Raw genomic sequence first — 17,844 nt, forward strand, 5'->3', positions numbered from 1 at the left:
CCTACCACCTACCTGTACTAGGGGCAATTTATAATGGCCAATTTACCTACCAACCTGCAAGTCTTTTGGCTTGTGGGAGGAAACCGGAGCACCCGGAGAAAACCCACGCAGACACAGGGAGAACTTGCAAACTCCACACAGGCAGTACCCAGAATTGAACCTGGGTCGCTGGAGCTGTGAGGCTGCGGTGCTAACCGCTGCGTCACTGTGCCGCCCTCACCACTGTGCAGACAAGTGTGATCAAAGTCTTCTCTGCTCACTGTAAGGGTCTGACCTTTGAGCAAAATGTTAAACCGAGGCCCCGTTTGCTTGATGAGTTGAATGTAAAATATCCTACTACAGTATTAAAAGAACAAAGTGATTCCTGACAATGCAGCTGCTGTGGACGTCATCAGACTGCGGCAAGCTGTGCACATGCACGTTTGATGGGACTGTGTAAAGGGAGCTTTACCCTGTATCTAACCCATGCTGTACCTGTCCTGAGCTTGTTGATGGCTGTCCGATGGCAAATCAGTCATCCTTTCCACAGTGCCGCTGGTGGGAAGACTGTCGCACACCGCTCACATTACGCAGTGTCACCCTTTACAAAAGGAGTAAGATCTATAAGAGGCTGTACTCACCTTCAGGATCATCTTGTCCTCTTCATCCTCGGCCTGTTTAACATCCTCTGCTCCAGCTTCAATTGCCAGCTCCAGAGCACGCTCCAACTCAAACGCCTGACCGTCCTTATCCAGGCCATTCACTGTCACCACACCTTTCCTCTCAAAGCAGTGGCGCGCACCCTCACACAGTGCTCCCCTGGCGATGACAACACACAGTAATGCATTGTACCAACAGATGAAACTTGTCCCTAACTCTACCCAGACAGCATTTCAAACATCAGAATTCAGTGCACACCTACCTCCCTTAACCTAATACCTTACATTTAACACATTGTTAACACATCATGGGGAATGAGGAAATGGCAGAGATAATGAACAAATATTTTTTGTCTGCACAGTAGAAGCCACATGTTTCATATCAGAAATAGACAGTAACCCAGGGGCTAAAAAGAGTGAGGAAATTAAGGAAATTAATATCAGCAGAGTAAAAGTATTGGAGAAAACGTAAGAATCTAGAATCTGACAAATCCCCAGGACCTGATGGTCTGTACCCTAGGGTTCTAAAAGACAGAGCTGCAGAGATAGTGGATGTGCTCACTATGATTTTCCAAAATTACTTAGGTTCAGGAATGGTCCCATCAAATTGGAAGTTGGCAAACTTTTCAAGAAAGGAGGGAGAGCGAGAACAGAGAACTACAGGTCAGTTAGCCAATCAGTCATTGGGAAATCTATTATTAAGGAAGATTTAACAATGCACACAGGAAAGCAGAGAATGATTAGAACAGGTCAACATGGTTTTACTGAAGGGAAATCCTATTTGACAAATGTTGTTTGAGGATGCAACTAGTAGGGTGGATAAAGGGGAACCAGTGGATGTAGTATACCTGGATTTCCAAAAGACATTCAATAAGGTGCCACAAGAAAGGTTAATTGGCAAGATAAGGGCTCATGGAGTTGGGAGTAATATATTAGCATGGATAGAGGAGTGCTTAACGGACTGAAAGCAAAGAGTGGGCATAAACGGGGCATTTTCAAGTTGGCAGGCAACAAATAGTGGAGTGCTGCAAGGATCATTGCTGGGACCTCAGCTATTTGCAATCTATATTAATTTTTTTTTCATGGGATGTGGGCGCGCTAGCCAGGCCAGCATTTATTGCCCATCCCTAATTGCCCTTGAGAAGGTGGTGGTGAGCTGCCTTCTTGAACCGCTGCAGTCCATGTGGGGTAGGTACACCCACAGTGCTGTTTAGGAAGGGAGTTCCAGGATTTTGACCCAGCGACAGTGAAGGAACGGTGATATAGTTCCAAGTCAGGATGGTGTGTGACTTGGAAGGGAACTTGCAGGTGGTGGTGTTCCCATGCATTTGCTGCCCTTGACATTCTAGTTGGTAGAGGTCTTGGGTTTGGAAGGTGCTGTCTAATGACTTAGAAGAGACAGAGAGTAATGTATCTAAGTTTTCTGATGATACAAAGCTTGGTGGAAAGGTAAACTGTGGGGAGGACACAAAGGCTGCAAAAAAATTTAGACAGGTTAACTGAGTGGGCACCAAGATGGCAGATGGAGCATAGTGTCGGGAAGTGTGAAGTTATTCACTTTGTTCATAAGAATAGAAAAGCAGAATATTTTTTAAAAGGTGAGAAACTGGTAAGTGTTAATATGTTCGAAGAGTCTTGGGTGTGCTTGTACAAGGAACGCAGAAAGTTAGCATGCAGGTGCAGCAGACAATTAGGAAGGCAAATGGCATGTTGGATTTTATTGCAAGGGGATTGGCGTACAGGAATAAAGAAGTCTTGCTACAACTGTACAGGGTTTTGGTGAGACTGCACCTGGAATACTGTATGCAGTTTTGATCTCCACATTTAAGAAAGGATTATACATTGGTGGTGGTACAGCGAAGGTTCACTAAGTTGGGGCCTGGGATGAGGGAGCTGAGTAAACTGGGCCCATATTCTCTGGAGTTTAGAAGAATGAGAGGCGATCTCTTTGAAACTTACAAGTTTCTGAAGGGGCTGAATAAGGTAGATACAGAGATTGTTTCCACTGGTTAGGGAATCTAGAACACGGGGGCACAGTCTCAGGATAAGGGGCCGATCATTTAGGACTGAGATGAGGAGACATTACATCACTGAAAGGGTTGTGAATCTTTGGAATGCTCTACCCCAGAGGGTTGTGGATGCTGCATCGTTGAACACACTTAAGGCTAGATAGACAGATATTTAGTCTCTCAGGGAATCAAGGGATAGGGCGAGCGGGCGGGAAAGTGGAGTTTTTTTTTAAGAGATACAACACTGAAACAGGCCCTTCGGCCCACCGAGTCTGTGCCGCCCAATAACCACCCATTTATACTAACCCTACAGTAATCCCATATTCCCTACCACCTACCTACACTAGGGGCAATTTACAATAGCCAATTTACCCATCACCTGCAAGTCTTTGGCTGTGGGAGGAAACCGGAGCACCCAGCGAAAACCCACGCAGTCACAGGGAGAACTTGCAAACTCCGCACTGACAGTACCCAGAATTGAACCCGGGTCCCTGGAGCTGTGAGTCTGCGGTGCTAACCACTGCGCCACTGTGCCGCCCTAAGAATCCTAAGATCAGCCATGATCATATTGAATGACGGAGCAGGCTCGATAGACCACATGGTCTACTCTTGCTCCTATTTCCTGTGCTCTTGCATTATTCCTGAACACTCCCCAGACCCACACCATCTTGTTAAGCTATCTCCTCACTTACCTGCCCCACACCCATCTCAGGCCCAGGATGACAGGGTGAAATAACTGTTCAAAGGTTCTGAGTCTGAGTGCGGTCAGGTATCTGATGTGATCAGCATCAAATAAGAGTACAAAGATGCGGCCGGGATCGGGGGGATAGTGCCAGGTGCAGCCAGGATTGGGGGGACAGTGTCGGGTGCAGCCGGGATCGGGGGGATAGTGCCAGGTGCGGCCGGGATCAGGGGGATAGTGCCAGGTGCAGCCAGGATTGCGGGGACAGTGTCGGGTGCAGCCGGGATCGGGGGGACAGTGCCAGGTGCGGCTGGGATCGGGGGGACAGTGCCAGGTGCGGCCGGATCAGGGGGACAGTACAGTAAAGGGTACGAATTACTAACTAGTACAACCTAAATTCTAAAAGAGAACAGAATTTTTTTTTTTTAAGATCATGAATGGGCAGCTGAGACCTGTTGCTTGCAATTTCTACACCTTGTGGGAACTTCAGGTCACTTCACATGTCTTGGGGGACTATGTGTGTAGGAGGTGTACCAGCTGCTTGAGCTCAAGCCCAGCGATTCAGAGCTTAAGGGTCAGCTGGAGTCACTGCAGAGCATCAACAAGCAGGAGAGTTTCCTGGATGGTACTTTCCAGGAGGTGGCCACTCCACAGACAGAGTGTGTTCAGGATAGTAGATGGGCGGCCATCTGAAAGAGTAGGAAGCGGCAGGAGGTGCAGCAGTCTTCAGGGTGCATGCCACTCTCAAACTGGTACTCAGCATTGGAGGCTGGTGGGATTGACAACACCTTGAAGGATGTGGCCCAGACCATGACAACTATGAGTAAGGGACTGCACAGGAGAGAACAGCAAAGAGTAAAAATGCAGTCATTATAGGAGATGTAACAGAGACAGGCATTTCTGTCACCGTCATCGTGGGTTCTGCAAGATGTGTTGCCTCCCTGGTGCCAGGGTAAAGGAAATCACGGTGAGAGTGCAGAATATTCTGCAGGGGGAAGGGAGTGAGCCAGAAGCTGTGGTACACATCGATACCAACAACATAGAGAGGGCAGGTATTGAGGTCCTAAGGTCAGATTTTCAGGAACCAAGGATTAAGTTAAAAAGTAGGACCTTGAATATAGTAATTTCTGGATTTCTCTGAGGGCCACACGCCAGCAAGAGTAGAGATAGGAAGATCGGGAGGATCAAAGTGTGGCTTGAGGCATGGTGCAGGAGGGAGGGCTTCAGATTTTTGGGGCATTGGAACCAGTTCTGGGACAGGAGGCACCAATTCAAAAAGGGACAGGTTACCTCAATAGGACTGGGACCAAAGTCCTTGCAGGGAGGTTCACTAGTGTGGTTGGGGAGGGTTTAAACTAAATTGGCAGGAGGTGGGTGCAGCATATAGAAGTAGAAAAGAATAAGGTGCATAAAGGAGTGACAGTGTGGTTTAGTACTAGAGAAGCAAGTAGTACCACATTAGATAGGTGCAGACTAAGAAGGGCTACAAGGAATAAAAGACTGGTTTAGAATCCATGTATGTAAACGTACAAAGTGTGGTGAATAAGGTTGGCGAGCTACCCACACCAATAGCTGTGTGGGATGATGATGTAGTGGCAATATTGGAAAAATGACAAATCTATGGTGAGGACTGGGCACTTAACCAAGGACACAAAGTGTTCAGAAAAGACAGGGAAGGAAAAAAGGGAGGTGGGATGGCAGTAGTGATCAGGGAAGACAATGTAGTGTTGGAAAAAGAGCTGGTCATTGAAGGGGCGAGGACATTTGGTAAGAGTTGAGAAGCAAAAAGGGCACGATCACACTACTGGGGTATTCTATAGGTCTCCAAATAATGAGAGTGAGAATGTGTATGAGAAAGAGAGAATGAGAGCGTTCGAGAGAGAGAGACACACACACACACACACACAGAAATGTGCAAGAAGTGGTGATGTTGGAGGAACTCAAATGACCTAAATATAAACTGGGATAAGGTTAGAGTAAAGGGAAAGAAGGGGGAGGAATTTCTGAAATGTGTTCAGGAGAACTTCCTTGACCAGTATGTTCTCGGTCCAACTAAGAAGGAGGCATTGCTGGAACTGGTGCTGGGGAATGAGGTGGGCCAAGTGGATCAAGTGTCTGTGGGGGATCACTTGGGTAAGAGTGTTCATTGTATCATAAGGTTTAGATTGGTGATGGAGAAGAGCATGGAACAATCTAAAGTAGAACTTCTAAACTGGAAGGGGGCTAACTTCAATGGGATGGAGGGGATCTAGCCAGGGTAAAATGGAACCAAAGATTGACAGGAAAACCTGTAACTGAACAATGAGTGATCTTTAAGAAGGTGATGTTTCAGGTACAGGCTAGGTACATTCCAACAAGAGGGAAAGGCAGGGGAACCAAAGCCAAGGCTCCTCGGATGACAAGGGAGCTAGAATGTCTATCGCATGTCGAGTGAATTCTTCAAGCAAGAACCAGGCCAAATACTGTAAGTTGAGAGGGCAACTGAAGAGGACAATAAGACTGGCAAAGAAAGAATATGAGAACAGAATGGCAGTTAATATAAAAGGGAACCCAAAAATCTTCTACCGCATGTAAATAGTAAGTGGGTAGGGGTGGGGCCTAATAGGGACAAAGAGGGTGATATAGGAGGGTGGAGGGCAAGGCTTGAATACCTAATGAGTACTATCTATCAGTGCTTACTAAGGCAGAGGATGCTGACAAAATATCAGTAGAAGTGGAGATGGTAGAGGTAATGAATGGGGTAAAAATTGACAGGATGTACTGAAAAGGGTGGGTTTTTTATTTGTTTGTGGGATGTGGGCGTCACGGGCTAGACCAGCATTTATTGCCCATCCGTAATTGCCCTTCAGAAGATGGTGGTGAGCTGCCTTCTTGCTATGTTTAGAGTGGATAAGTCACCTCGTCCAGATGGCTTACATCCCACATTGCTAAAGGAAGTGGGAGTGGAGATAGCAGAAGGGCTTGCCATAATTATCTAAAATTCCCCAGATACCAGGGAGGTGCCAAAGGTTGGAGAGTGGCACCCTTATTCAAGAAAGGGTGTAAGTACATTCCTAGTAACTACAGGCATGTCAGTTTAACATCAGTGGTGGGTAAGGTTTTAGAAACAATAATTAGGGGAAAAAAAATCAACAGGCACTTGGAGAGGTTTGAATTAATTAAGGAGAGCCACCATGGATTTGTAAAAGGCAGTGTTTGACTAATCTAATTGAAGTTTTTGATGAAGGAACAGAGAAGGTTGATGAAGGGAATGCACTGGGTGCTGTCTATATGAATTTTAAGAAAGTGTTTGACAAAGTACCACATACGAACATACAAATTAGGAGCAGGAATAGGCCACTCGGCCCCTCGAGCCTGTTCCGCCATTCAATAAGCTCATGGCTGAACTGATTTCTCCACATTACCACCTATTCCCAACAACCTTTCACCCCCTTGCTCATCAAGAATCTATCTACCTCTACCTTAAACATATTCAAAGATTCTGCTTCCAACAGCTTTTGAGGAAGAGAATTCCAAAGATTCATGACCCTCTGAGAGAAAAAAAATTTTCCTCATCTCTATCTTAACTGGGCGACCCCTTATTTTTAAACAGTGACCCCTAGTTCTAGATTCTCCCACAAGGGGAAACATCCTTTCCACATCCACCTTGTCAAGACCCCTCAGGATCTTAAATGTTTCAATCAAGTCATCTCTTACTCTTCTAAATTCCAGCAGATACAAGCATAGCCTTAACAAAATTCATGCTAATAGGAGGGTCAGTGTCAACTTGGATCAAAAACTGGCATAAGAACAGAAGACAGCGAGTTGTGGTAAATGATTGTTTTTCAGACTGGGGAATGGTAGACAGCGGCGTTCCCCAAGGGTCAGTGTTTGGGGTTCATAAATGGAAGTATTCAATACAAAAGCAAGGAAGTTATGCTGAACCTTTATAAAGCTCTCATTAGGCCACAACTACAGTATTGCGTCCAGTTCTGGTCGCCACACTCTCGGAAGGATGTGAAAGTCCTTGAGAGGGTGCAAAGATTTACCAGAATGGTTCCAGGGATGACGGAAATCTAGCTACAAGGTTAGGTTGAAGAAACTAGGGTTGTTCTCCTTGGAGCAAAGGCGGTTGAGAGGAGATTATGACAGGTTCAGATAAGGTATACAAAAAAACTGTTCCCATTGGCTGATGGTACAAGGACAGGGATGCACATTTAAGATTTTGGGTAAGAGATACGGGGGGGATGTTAGGAAGAACTTTTTTTTTTTTACCACAGTGAGTGGTAATGATCTGGAACTCACTGCCAACCAGGGTGGTGGAAGTGGAGAGGATGAATGATTTCAAAAGGAAATTGGATGGGCACTTTGAAATACACATGCAGGGCTACGGGGATAGAGTGGGGGAATGGGACTGACTGGATTGCTCTACAGAGTGCCGACATGGACTCAATGGGCCAAATGGCCACCTTCTATGCTGTAATGACTCTACGGCACCGTCAAAACATTACATTTCCATTTCAGCAATGTTGCCTACATTGCAACAGTGACTACATGTCAGAAGTACTTAATTAGCTGTAAAGCTCTTAGGGATGTCTGAGGTTGTGAAAGATGCTTCAGAAATAAAAGCCTTTTTTTTTCCCGCCTCTGCATCTCAGTGGCCTCATGAAGCAACAATGGGGCTCAAGGAGGGCAATTCCACATGGAGATGCATCACTGTGACATATGCAGATGGAATCTTCCACCAACATTTATATTTTGAATGCTCATCAACTATCAGAGAGGGGATGTTCGTACCAAAATACAGAAATTACAGGCAGGAAATGAGCAGCTGGCCCATCAAGCCTACCTACACTCACATTGATCAGAGCATCACGTCTAGACACTTGGTACCTGCCAGAAGCCATGTAATCTACTGGAACAGACAAAAACCCAGGACCAATAAGGGGGGGGAAAAACTCTGGAAAATTCCTCTTTGACCCCCTCAGACAACTGAAACCAGTCCAGATCATCATTCATCGAGGTTGGGTTTGGAATACAAACCCTGAGTCCAGAGATGGAGGATGGTATTCTAACATATCCTGTATCCCCACATGGGAACAGATTTCTTTCCCACATGATTAATGTTCATGGGGTAAGGTTCTGCAAGTGGCAGCACAGGACTAGGCACCGAGTGGGGTTTGTGAAACAATTCCTTGAAGACAGTCCCACAGCCTGTTCTCACCCATTTTTGTTCAGGATGCTCTTTATCTCCTGATGTGACCGGCTGTTGTTGTCTGTTAGAACTTCAATCAGCAGAGACGATCCCCCTGGGCCTCTTCCTTCGTACAGAGAATAGGTTGAAGCCTTGGACTTCTGGAAAAGCAGGCAACATGTACAGTTTATGAGAGGAAATGCTGCAACCAAAATATTAATAGCAAGGGCAACGTACAGGGTACCATGCGACACGCAGTAAGGACACAGAATGCCACTACATTTCTCCTCCTGAGAGGAGCAACACACCTCTAGCATCAGTCGTGCAGCTGTCAAAAGCAGATAGACAGAAAAAAAATTACAAGGGACTATCAGACTGCAGTTGTATGCCCCCTAGCACCTGTCTGCATATTGCTCTACACACCTTCCCCATTCAGGGTTAAGAGACACCAAAAGGGCAACGGGAGAAAAAGAGGTATTTGCCCTCACCCTCAGAAGGGACAGACACAGTTGGTAGCACTCTTGCCTCTGAGTCAGAAGATTGCGGGTTCAAGTCCCACTTCAGAGATTTAAGCACACAATCCAGTCTAACACTGCCATGCAGTACTGAGGGAGTGCTGCACTACCGGAGGTGCCGTCTTTCAGATGAGATGTTAAACTGAAGCTCCGTCGCCCTTTCAGGTGGGCGTAAAAGATTCCAATAGCACTATTTTAAAGAAGTGCAGGGGAGTTCTCCCCTGTGTCCTGGCCAGTAATTAGCCCTCAACCAACATCACAAAAATGGATTATCTGGTCACATTACTGCTTGTATGAGCTTGCTGTGTTCAAAGTGGCTGCCGCATTTCATACATTACAACAGTAACAGCATTCCAAAGAAGTACTTCAATGGCTGTAAAATGCTTTGGGACGTCCTGCGGCTGTGAATGGCTCGATATAATTGCAAGTTTTTCTTTTCTTTCTCACAACAAAAGTCTCAATCAGAAAAGGTTAAAGCTTTAACTCTTTTCAGCTCAATTTTGTGTGCTCTTCTTCTGAAGGCTGTGAGAAAGTTGCATTGAATCTGACCAGAGAGCTAGTTAATTTCAGGGCACGATTCCGGGATTCAAATCAAATAAATTTTATGCAGAGCAGCAGCTGGGATCGATCAGAAAAAGGAATAAATCTCTCCCAGTGTCAAGCAAGCTTCAGAACCTGGACTGCGATATGCAACACATTAAAAAGAGGGTTTGTTTTCTCTGTCTGAAAATACTGTGGTGATTATTTCTTAATATCAATTTATCAGTTTAAAAAAAACATGTAATTTGATCACACCATGTAAGTGTGGTAGGGCAAGTTTCAGCACAGAAACAGTAATGAGGCAGATACAACTTCTCAGGTGACACTATTCAGGTCTCTAAAGACTTGCAACAATAACAAAGGGCTCTGTGTAATGTTTAGGACTAGGCGAGGAGAGATTATAGACCAGTGCTCTAAATGTGGCTGAGAATTACACCGTTATCTATGAGAGAGAGACACTCAACACATTTATGAAATTTCTCTCCAGTATTGTGGCAGAGACTTCAACACCTCCGCTAAAACAGCATAATTTGGTATCCCACAGAATAATTCCAGGCCCCTGGTGTTGAAGATGTGAATTTAAGATCTTGTCTGAGTGGCAGTCAGACTGCCCAATTTAATCTTCTGATAAAGAAAAGATATTTCATGTCAAACATCAGTCACCTAAAATCAGATGGTTATGGAAAGCTAAAATCCTTAACAATGTTTGAAGATTTCAGGGAAATTAAGTTAAAGTACAATATAAAATATAACAGTACACGCAAGCAGTCAACTACCAGTTGCTTGTACTGGGACTCTGCTAGTGACAAGATTGGTGGTAATGAAACATTTATGCAGGACGATTAGAAGTGAGCAAGGTTAGGTGCCATATATAACTGACAGGAATGAGCAGTATTATTGTACAGTTTTAGTGGGATGGAGAGTGTACATATTGTGATGCATAAGGTATCATAATTGTGTGGGACTGACTGAATGGACCAGAGGATCTTTTCTTGTCCATCACGGTTAGTATCCCAGTTGATGAAGGGAGATGTTCATTCCAGTTAATGTGTGCTAAATGTTGCAGATCTAGCTTTCCTACAGCGAATCAGCTCCTTATGGCGTTATTGGTTCCACCTCCACTGCTGACCTTCGTACTTCTGTCAAGTAGCCTTTTTAAAAAAAAGCACATCAGTTGATGTTCTCAATGTTTTTTCTATTTCCTTCCCTCCTCTCCTTTCATCTGCTATAGATGACATGCTTCTGGAACAAGATTCCACCAGTGCCGGTCACCTTCTGATACCTCAGACGAGTACCATATTCACACCTGAACCCTGATGGTGAGTGCGGGCAGAGTCATGGACTATCGGGTGCGGGAGAAGAGGGGAGGGAATCCTGTTCTTGCTTGACATCCATCCCTGTGCACTTTTACAAGAGTCAGCAAGAAGATAACAGGATCTAATCGCTATCAGAGAGAGACATGGTTACAAGGTGACCAAGGTTGGGAAATAAATATTCCAGGGTACACAATATTTCGAAAAGACAGACAGAGTAGCAAAGGAAGAGGAGTAACCTGATAGTAAAGGATGACATAAGGGCATTAATGAGAAAGGACCTTGGCTCAGATGAAGTAGTAGTAAAATCAATATGGGTGGAGATTAGGAATAGCAAGAGTCAGAAAACGCTGGTGCGGGTAGTTTATAGGCTTAACAGTTGTTATACTGTTGGACAGAGCAGAAGACTATAGGCCAGTTAGCTAAATATCTGTCATAGGGAAAATGGCTAGAATCTATTATGAAGGAGGTTATAGCAAGACATTTAGAAAATCATAATGCAATCAGGCAGAGTCAACATGGTTTTGTGAAAGGGAAATCATGTTTGACTAATGTATGAAGTTTTTTTTGGAAGTAACAAGCAACATGGATAAAGGGGAACCTGTAGATGTAGTGGAGTTGGAATTCCAAAAGGCTTTCAATAAGGTGCCACATCAAAGGTTACTACATAAAATAAGAGTTCATGGTGTAAGGGGTAACATATTAGCATGGATAGAGGATTGGTTAGCTAACAGAAGCAGAGAGTAGGGATAAATGGGTAATTTTCAGGTTGGCAGGATGTAATGAGTGGAGTGCCACAGGGATCTGTGCTGGGGCCTCAAATAATTACAATCTATATCAATGACTTGGATGAAGGGACTGGATTGTTAAATTTACTGATGACACAAAGATAGGTAGAAAGGTAATTTGTCAAGAGGACATAAAGAGTCTACAAAGGATATAGATAGGTTAAATGAGTGGATAAAAATTTTGTAGATGCAGTATAATGTGGGAAAATGTGAACTTGTCCACTTTGGCAGGAAGAACAGAGCAGAAGAATATTATTTAAATGGAGAGAAACTGCAGAACACTGCGGTAGAGGGATCTGGGTGTCCTGGTACACGAATTACAAAAAGTTAGAATCCAGGTACAGCAAGTGATTAGGAAGGAAAATAGAATGTTGTCATTTATTGCAAGGGGAATAGAATATAAAAATAGGGAAGTTTTGCTATAGCTGTACAGACCTTTAGTGAGACCACATCTGGAGTACTGTGTACATTTTTGGTCTCCTTACTTAAGAAAGGATAAAACTGCATTAGCAGTTTAGAGAAGGTTCACTTGACTGATTCCTGGGATGAAGGCGTTATCTTGTGAGGGAAGGTTGAACAGGTTGGGCCTATACCCATTGAGTTTAGAAGAATGAGAAGAAATCTTATTGAAACATATAAAGATCCTGAGGGGGACTTGACAGGGTGGATGCTGGAAGGATGTTTCCACGTATCGGCGAGACTGGAACTAAGGGACAAGCTTAAAAATAAGATGTCTCCCATTTAAGACAGAGATGAGGAGAGTTTTTTTCTCAGAGGATCGTTAGTCTGGAATTCACTTCCTCAGAGAGCAGTAGAGGCTGGGTCATTGAACAGATTCAAGGCTGAGTTAGATAGATTCTTTATAGATAGGAGAGTCAAGCATTATGGGGGATAGACAGGAAAGTGCATTTGAGGCCAAATTCAGATCATCCATGATCTTACCAAATGAAAAAGCAGGTTTGAGGGGCCGAATGGCCTACTCCTGCTCCTAATTCACATGTTTGTATTAAACAAGAAATTACTGGAGCTTGTAACAAAAGGCAATGTAAAAATTATGGGGGACTTTAATCTTCATATAGACTGGACCAATCAAATTGGCAAGGGTGGTCTAGAAGATAAATTTGTGGAATGTTTCCGGGACAATTTCCTGGAGCAATACGTTGTGGAACCAACTAGGGATAAAGCTATTTTAGATCTAGTATTGTGTAATGAGGCAGGGTTAATTAGTAATCTCATAGTAAAATATATGCTGGGAAATAGTGATCATAATACAATTGAATTCCATGTTAAGTTTCAAAGTGACATACTCCAATCACAAACAAGAATCTTAAACAAAGCCAAAGTATGAGGAAACAGCTGGCTGAGATTGATTGGGTAAGTAGACTAAAAGATACGGCAATAAATAAATAGTGGAAAACATTAAAAGAAACAATTCAAAACGTTCAACAAAAATACATTCCATTGAAAAACAAATACTTAGCAAGAAAGACCCATCCGTGGCTTATTCAGGGTTTAGGTTAGGATTAGATTAAAAGAGGCTTATAATGTTGCAAAAAATAGTAGCAAGTCTGAGGATTGGGAGCATTTTAGAAACCAGCAAAGGGCCACCAAAAGGTTGATATAAAGGGAAAAACAGTATACAAGAGTAAACTAGCTAGAAATATTAAAACAGATTATAAGAGCTTTTACATATATATAAAAAGGAAGCGAGTAGCTAAAGTCAACATTGGTCCCTTCGAAGCAGAGACAGGAGAAATTATTATGGGGAATGAGGAATTGCAGAGACATTGAACAAATCTTGTGTCTGTCTTCACAATAGAAAACACAAGTTGCAGACCAGAAACAGAGGCTAATCTAGGGGCAAAAAAGTGAGGACATTAAGGTAATTAATATCAGTAGAGAAAAAGTATTGAAGAAACTTAAGCAACTAAAATCCGACAAATCCACAGGACCTGATGGCCTACATCCTAGGGTTCTAAAAGAGATAGTGATTGTGCTGGCCATAATTTTCCAAAATTCCCTGGATTCTGGAACAGTCCCAGCAGATTAGAAGTTAGAAAATGTTACACCATTATTCAAGAAAGGAGGGAGAGAGAAAACAGTGAACTACAGGCCAGTTAGCCCGACAGCAGTCAGGTGGAAAGTGCAGGTGTCTATTTTTAACGAAGTCTTAACAATTCATTTAGAAAATCATAGTGTGATCAGGCAAAGGCAACATAATATATTAGCATGGATAGATGATTGGTTAACAGGCAGGAAGCAAAGGGTAGGCATAAATAAATGGGGCATTTTCAAGTTGGCAGACTGTGACTAGTGGAGTGCTGCAAGGACCAGTACTGGGGCCTCAGCTATTTACGATCTATATTGATGACAGACAAAGAGACAGATTTCCAGCATCCACAGTATTTTGCTTTTATTATAGTAATGTATCTAGGTTTAATATACAAAGGTAGATGGAAATACAAGCTGGGAGGAGGACACAGAGAGGCTGCAAATAGATATTGACAGGTTAAGTGAGTGGACAAGGTGGAAGATGGAGTATAATGTGGGGAAATCTGAAGCTGTTCACTTTGGTCGTAAGAATAGAACAGCAGAATTTTTTTTTAAAGGTGTGAAACTTGTAAATGTTGATGTTCAGAGAGACTTGGGTTTGCTCGTACAAGGAACAAAGTTAGCATGCAAGTACAGTAAGCAATTCACTAATGTCCTTTAGGGAAGGAAATCTGCTGTCCTTACCTGGTCTGGCCTACATGTGACTCCAGATCCACAGCAGTGTGGTTGACTCTGACATGCCCTCTGAAATGGCCGAGCCAGCCACTCAGCTGCATCTAACCGCTACAAAGTCAATAAAAAATGAAACCTGACGGACCACCCAGCAACGACCTTGGCACCGGAAACGACAACGGCAAACCCAGCCCTGTCGACCCTGCAAAGTCCTTCTGACTAATATCTGGGGACTTATGCCAAAGTTGGGAGAGCTATCCAACAAGCAACAGCCTGACATAGTCATATCACGGAATCATACTTTACAATGTCCCAGACACTATCACCATCCCCAGGTATGTCCTGTCCCACCAGCAGGGCAGAGACAGCGGTATATAGTTGGGATGGAGTTGCCCTGGGAGTCCTCAACATCGACTCCAGACCCCATGAAGTCTCACTGCACCAGGTCAAACATGGGCAAGGAAACCTCCTGCCAATTACCACCTACAGCCCTCCCTCAGCTGATGACTCAGTGCTCCTCCATGTTGAACACCACTTGGAGGAAGCACTGAGGGTGGCAAGGGTACAGAATGTACTCTGGGTGGGGGACTACAATGTCCATCACTAAGAGTGGCTCGGTAGCACCACTACTGACCGAGCTGGCCGAGTCCCAAAGGACATAGCTGCTAGACTGGGTATGCGGCACCAAGAGAGAAAAACATACTTGACTTCGTCATCACAAATCTGCCTGCTGCAGAAGCATCTGTCCATGACAACATTGGTAGGAGTGACCACTGCGCAGACCTTGTGGAGAGTCCCACTTTCACAGAGAGGATATCCTCCATCCTATTGTGTGGCACTAACACCCTGCTAAATGGGAAAGATTTCGAACAGATCTAGCAATGCAAAACTGGGCATCCATGAGGCGCTGTGGGCCATCAGCAGCAGCAGAATTGTACTCAACCACAATCTGTAACCTCATGGCCCGGCATATCCCCCACTCTACCATTATCATCAATCTGGGAGACCAACCCTGGTTCAATGAAGAGTGCAGGAGGGCATGCCAGGAGCAGCACCAGCCATACCTCAAAATGAAGTGTCAACCTGGTGAAGCTGCAACACAGGACTATTTGCATGCCAAACTGCGTAAGCAGCATGCGATAGAAAGAGCCAAGCGATCCCATAAGCAGCAGATCAGATCTAAGCTCTGCAGTCCAGCCACATCCAGCCGTGAATGGCGGTGGACAATTATGGGCCCTGACAATATTCCAGACTTGTGCTCCAGAACTTGCCATGCCCCTAGCCAAGCTGTTCCAGTATAGCTACAACACTGGCATCAACCCGGCAATGTAGAAAATTGCCCAGGTATGTCTTGTACACAAAAAGCAGGACAAGTGCAACCCGGCCAATTACCGCCCCATCAGTCCACTCTCAATCATCAGTAAAATGATGGAAGGTGTCATCAACAGTGCCACCAAGCGGCACTTGCTTGGCAATAACCTGCTCAGTGACGCTCAGTTTGGGTCCGCCAGGGCCACTCAGCTCTAGACCTCATTACAGCCTTGGTCCAAACATGGACAAAAGAGCTGAACTCAAGAGGTGATGTGAGAGTGACTGCCCTTGACATCAAGGCAGCACTTGACCGAGTATGGCATCAAGGAGCCCTAGCAAAACTGGAGTCAATGGGAATCAGGCGGAAAACTCTCCATTGGTTGGAGTCATACCTAGCACAAAGGAAGATGATTGTGGTTGTTGGAGGTCAATCATCTCAGCTCCAGGACATCACTGCAGGAGTTCCTCAGGGTAGTATCCTAGGCCCAACCATCTTCAGCTGCTTCATTAATGACCTTCCTTCAATCATAAGGTCAGAAGTGGGGATGTTCGCTGATGATTGCACAATGTTCAGCACCATTCGCAACTCCTCAGATACTGTCCGTGTAGAAATGCAGCAAGACCTGGACAATATCCAGGCTTGGGCTGATAAGTGGCAAGTAACATTCGTGCCACACAAGTGCCAGGCAATGACCATCTCCAACAAGAGAGAATCTAACCATCTCCCCTTGACATTCAATGGCATTACCATCGCTGAATTTCCCACCATCAATATTCTGGGGGTTACCATTGACCACAAACTGAACTGGAGTCGCCATATAAATACTGTGGCTACCACAGCTGATCAGAGGCTAGGAATCCTGCAGTGAGTAACTCACCTCCTGACTCCTCGAAGCCCGTCCACCATGTACAAGGCACAAGTCAGGAGTGTGATGGAATACTCTCCACTTGCCTGAATGGGTGCAGCTCCAGCAACACTCAACACCATCCAGGACAAAGCAGACTGGCACCACAACAAACATTCACTCCCTCCACCACCGACACACAGTGACAGCAGTGTGTACCATCTACAAAATGCACTGCAGCAATGCACCATGGCTCCTTCAACAGCATCTTCCAAACCCACGACCTCTACCACCTAGAAGGACAAGGACAGCAAATGCATGGGAACACCACCACCTGCAAGTTCCCCTCCACACCCATCCTGACTTGGAACTATATCGCCGTTCCTTCACTGTCACTGGATCAAAATCCTGGAACTCTCTTCCTAACAGCACTGTGGGTATACCTACCCCACATAGACTGCAGCAGTTCATGAAGGCAGCTCACCACCACCTTCTCAAGGGTAGTTAGGGATGAGCAATAAATGCTGGCCTAGCCAGCGATGGCCACATCCTATGAATGAATTTAAAAAATTACAAAGGCTAATGGCATGTTGGCCTTTATTGGAAAGAGATTGGAGTACAAGAATAAAGTTGTCTTTCTGCAATTGCATGGGGCTTTGGTGAGGCCACACCTGAAATACTGTGTGTAGTTTCGGTCTCCATATTTAGTTCACTATCTGGTTCACTAATGTCCTTTAGGGGAAGTAATCTGCTGTCTTTACCTGGTCTGGCCTACATGTGACTCCAGACCCACAGTAATGTGGTTGACTCCTAAATGCCTTCTGAAATGGCCCAGCAAGCCAATCAGTTCAAGGGCAATTAGGGATGGGTAATAGATGCTGGCCTAGCCAGCGGCACCCACGTCCCATGAACGAATAAAAAAAATTTAAGGAAAGATATACTTGCATTGGAGGCGGTACAGTGAAGGTTGACTAAATTGGTCCCTGAAATGAGTGGGTTGTCCCATGATGAAAGGCTCAATTTACTCAGCCTATCTTCCCTGGAGTTTAGAAGAATGAGCGGGTGGGTGATCTCATTGAAACATATAGATTCTAAAGGTGCTGGATATGATAGACACAGAGATTATTTCTGCTGGTCAGGGAATCTAGAACATGGGGGCACAATCTCAGGATAAGGGGACGATCATTTAGGACCGAGATGAGGAGAAATTTCTTCACTCAAATGGCTGTGAATCTTTGGAATTGTCTACTCTAGAGGGTAGTGGATGTTGCATCGTTGAATGTATTTAAGGCTGGGATTAACAGAT

General features: G+C 44.6%; 1 protein-coding gene across 10 annotated transcripts in view; it reads right to left on the reverse strand.

Moving 5' to 3' along the window:
- The window catches only part of LOC137348032 (translational activator of cytochrome c oxidase 1-like), a 39,753-nt gene that overhangs the window by 15,411 nt on the left and 6,498 nt on the right, over positions 1–17,844 (reverse strand). For all 10 annotated transcript variants that reach the window (XR_010969052.1, XR_010969051.1, XM_068013130.1 and 7 more), the window contains exons 4-5: positions 8,533–8,663; positions 621–798 (exon numbers count right to left, since the gene is read on the reverse strand). Coding sequence is in view for 8 of the 10 variants with exons in the window: in XM_068013130.1 (XP_067869231.1) it covers positions 621–798; positions 8,533–8,663 (309 nt within the window). In the remaining 2 variants the exon portion in view is untranslated. The remainder of the gene's footprint in view (positions 1–620; positions 799–8,532; positions 8,664–17,844) is intronic.

The sequence above is a fragment of the Heterodontus francisci genome, chromosome 33, assembly GCF_036365525.1.
Source record: "Heterodontus francisci isolate sHetFra1 chromosome 33, sHetFra1.hap1, whole genome shotgun sequence".
Classification (NCBI taxonomy): domain Eukaryota; kingdom Metazoa; phylum Chordata; class Chondrichthyes; order Heterodontiformes; family Heterodontidae; genus Heterodontus; species Heterodontus francisci.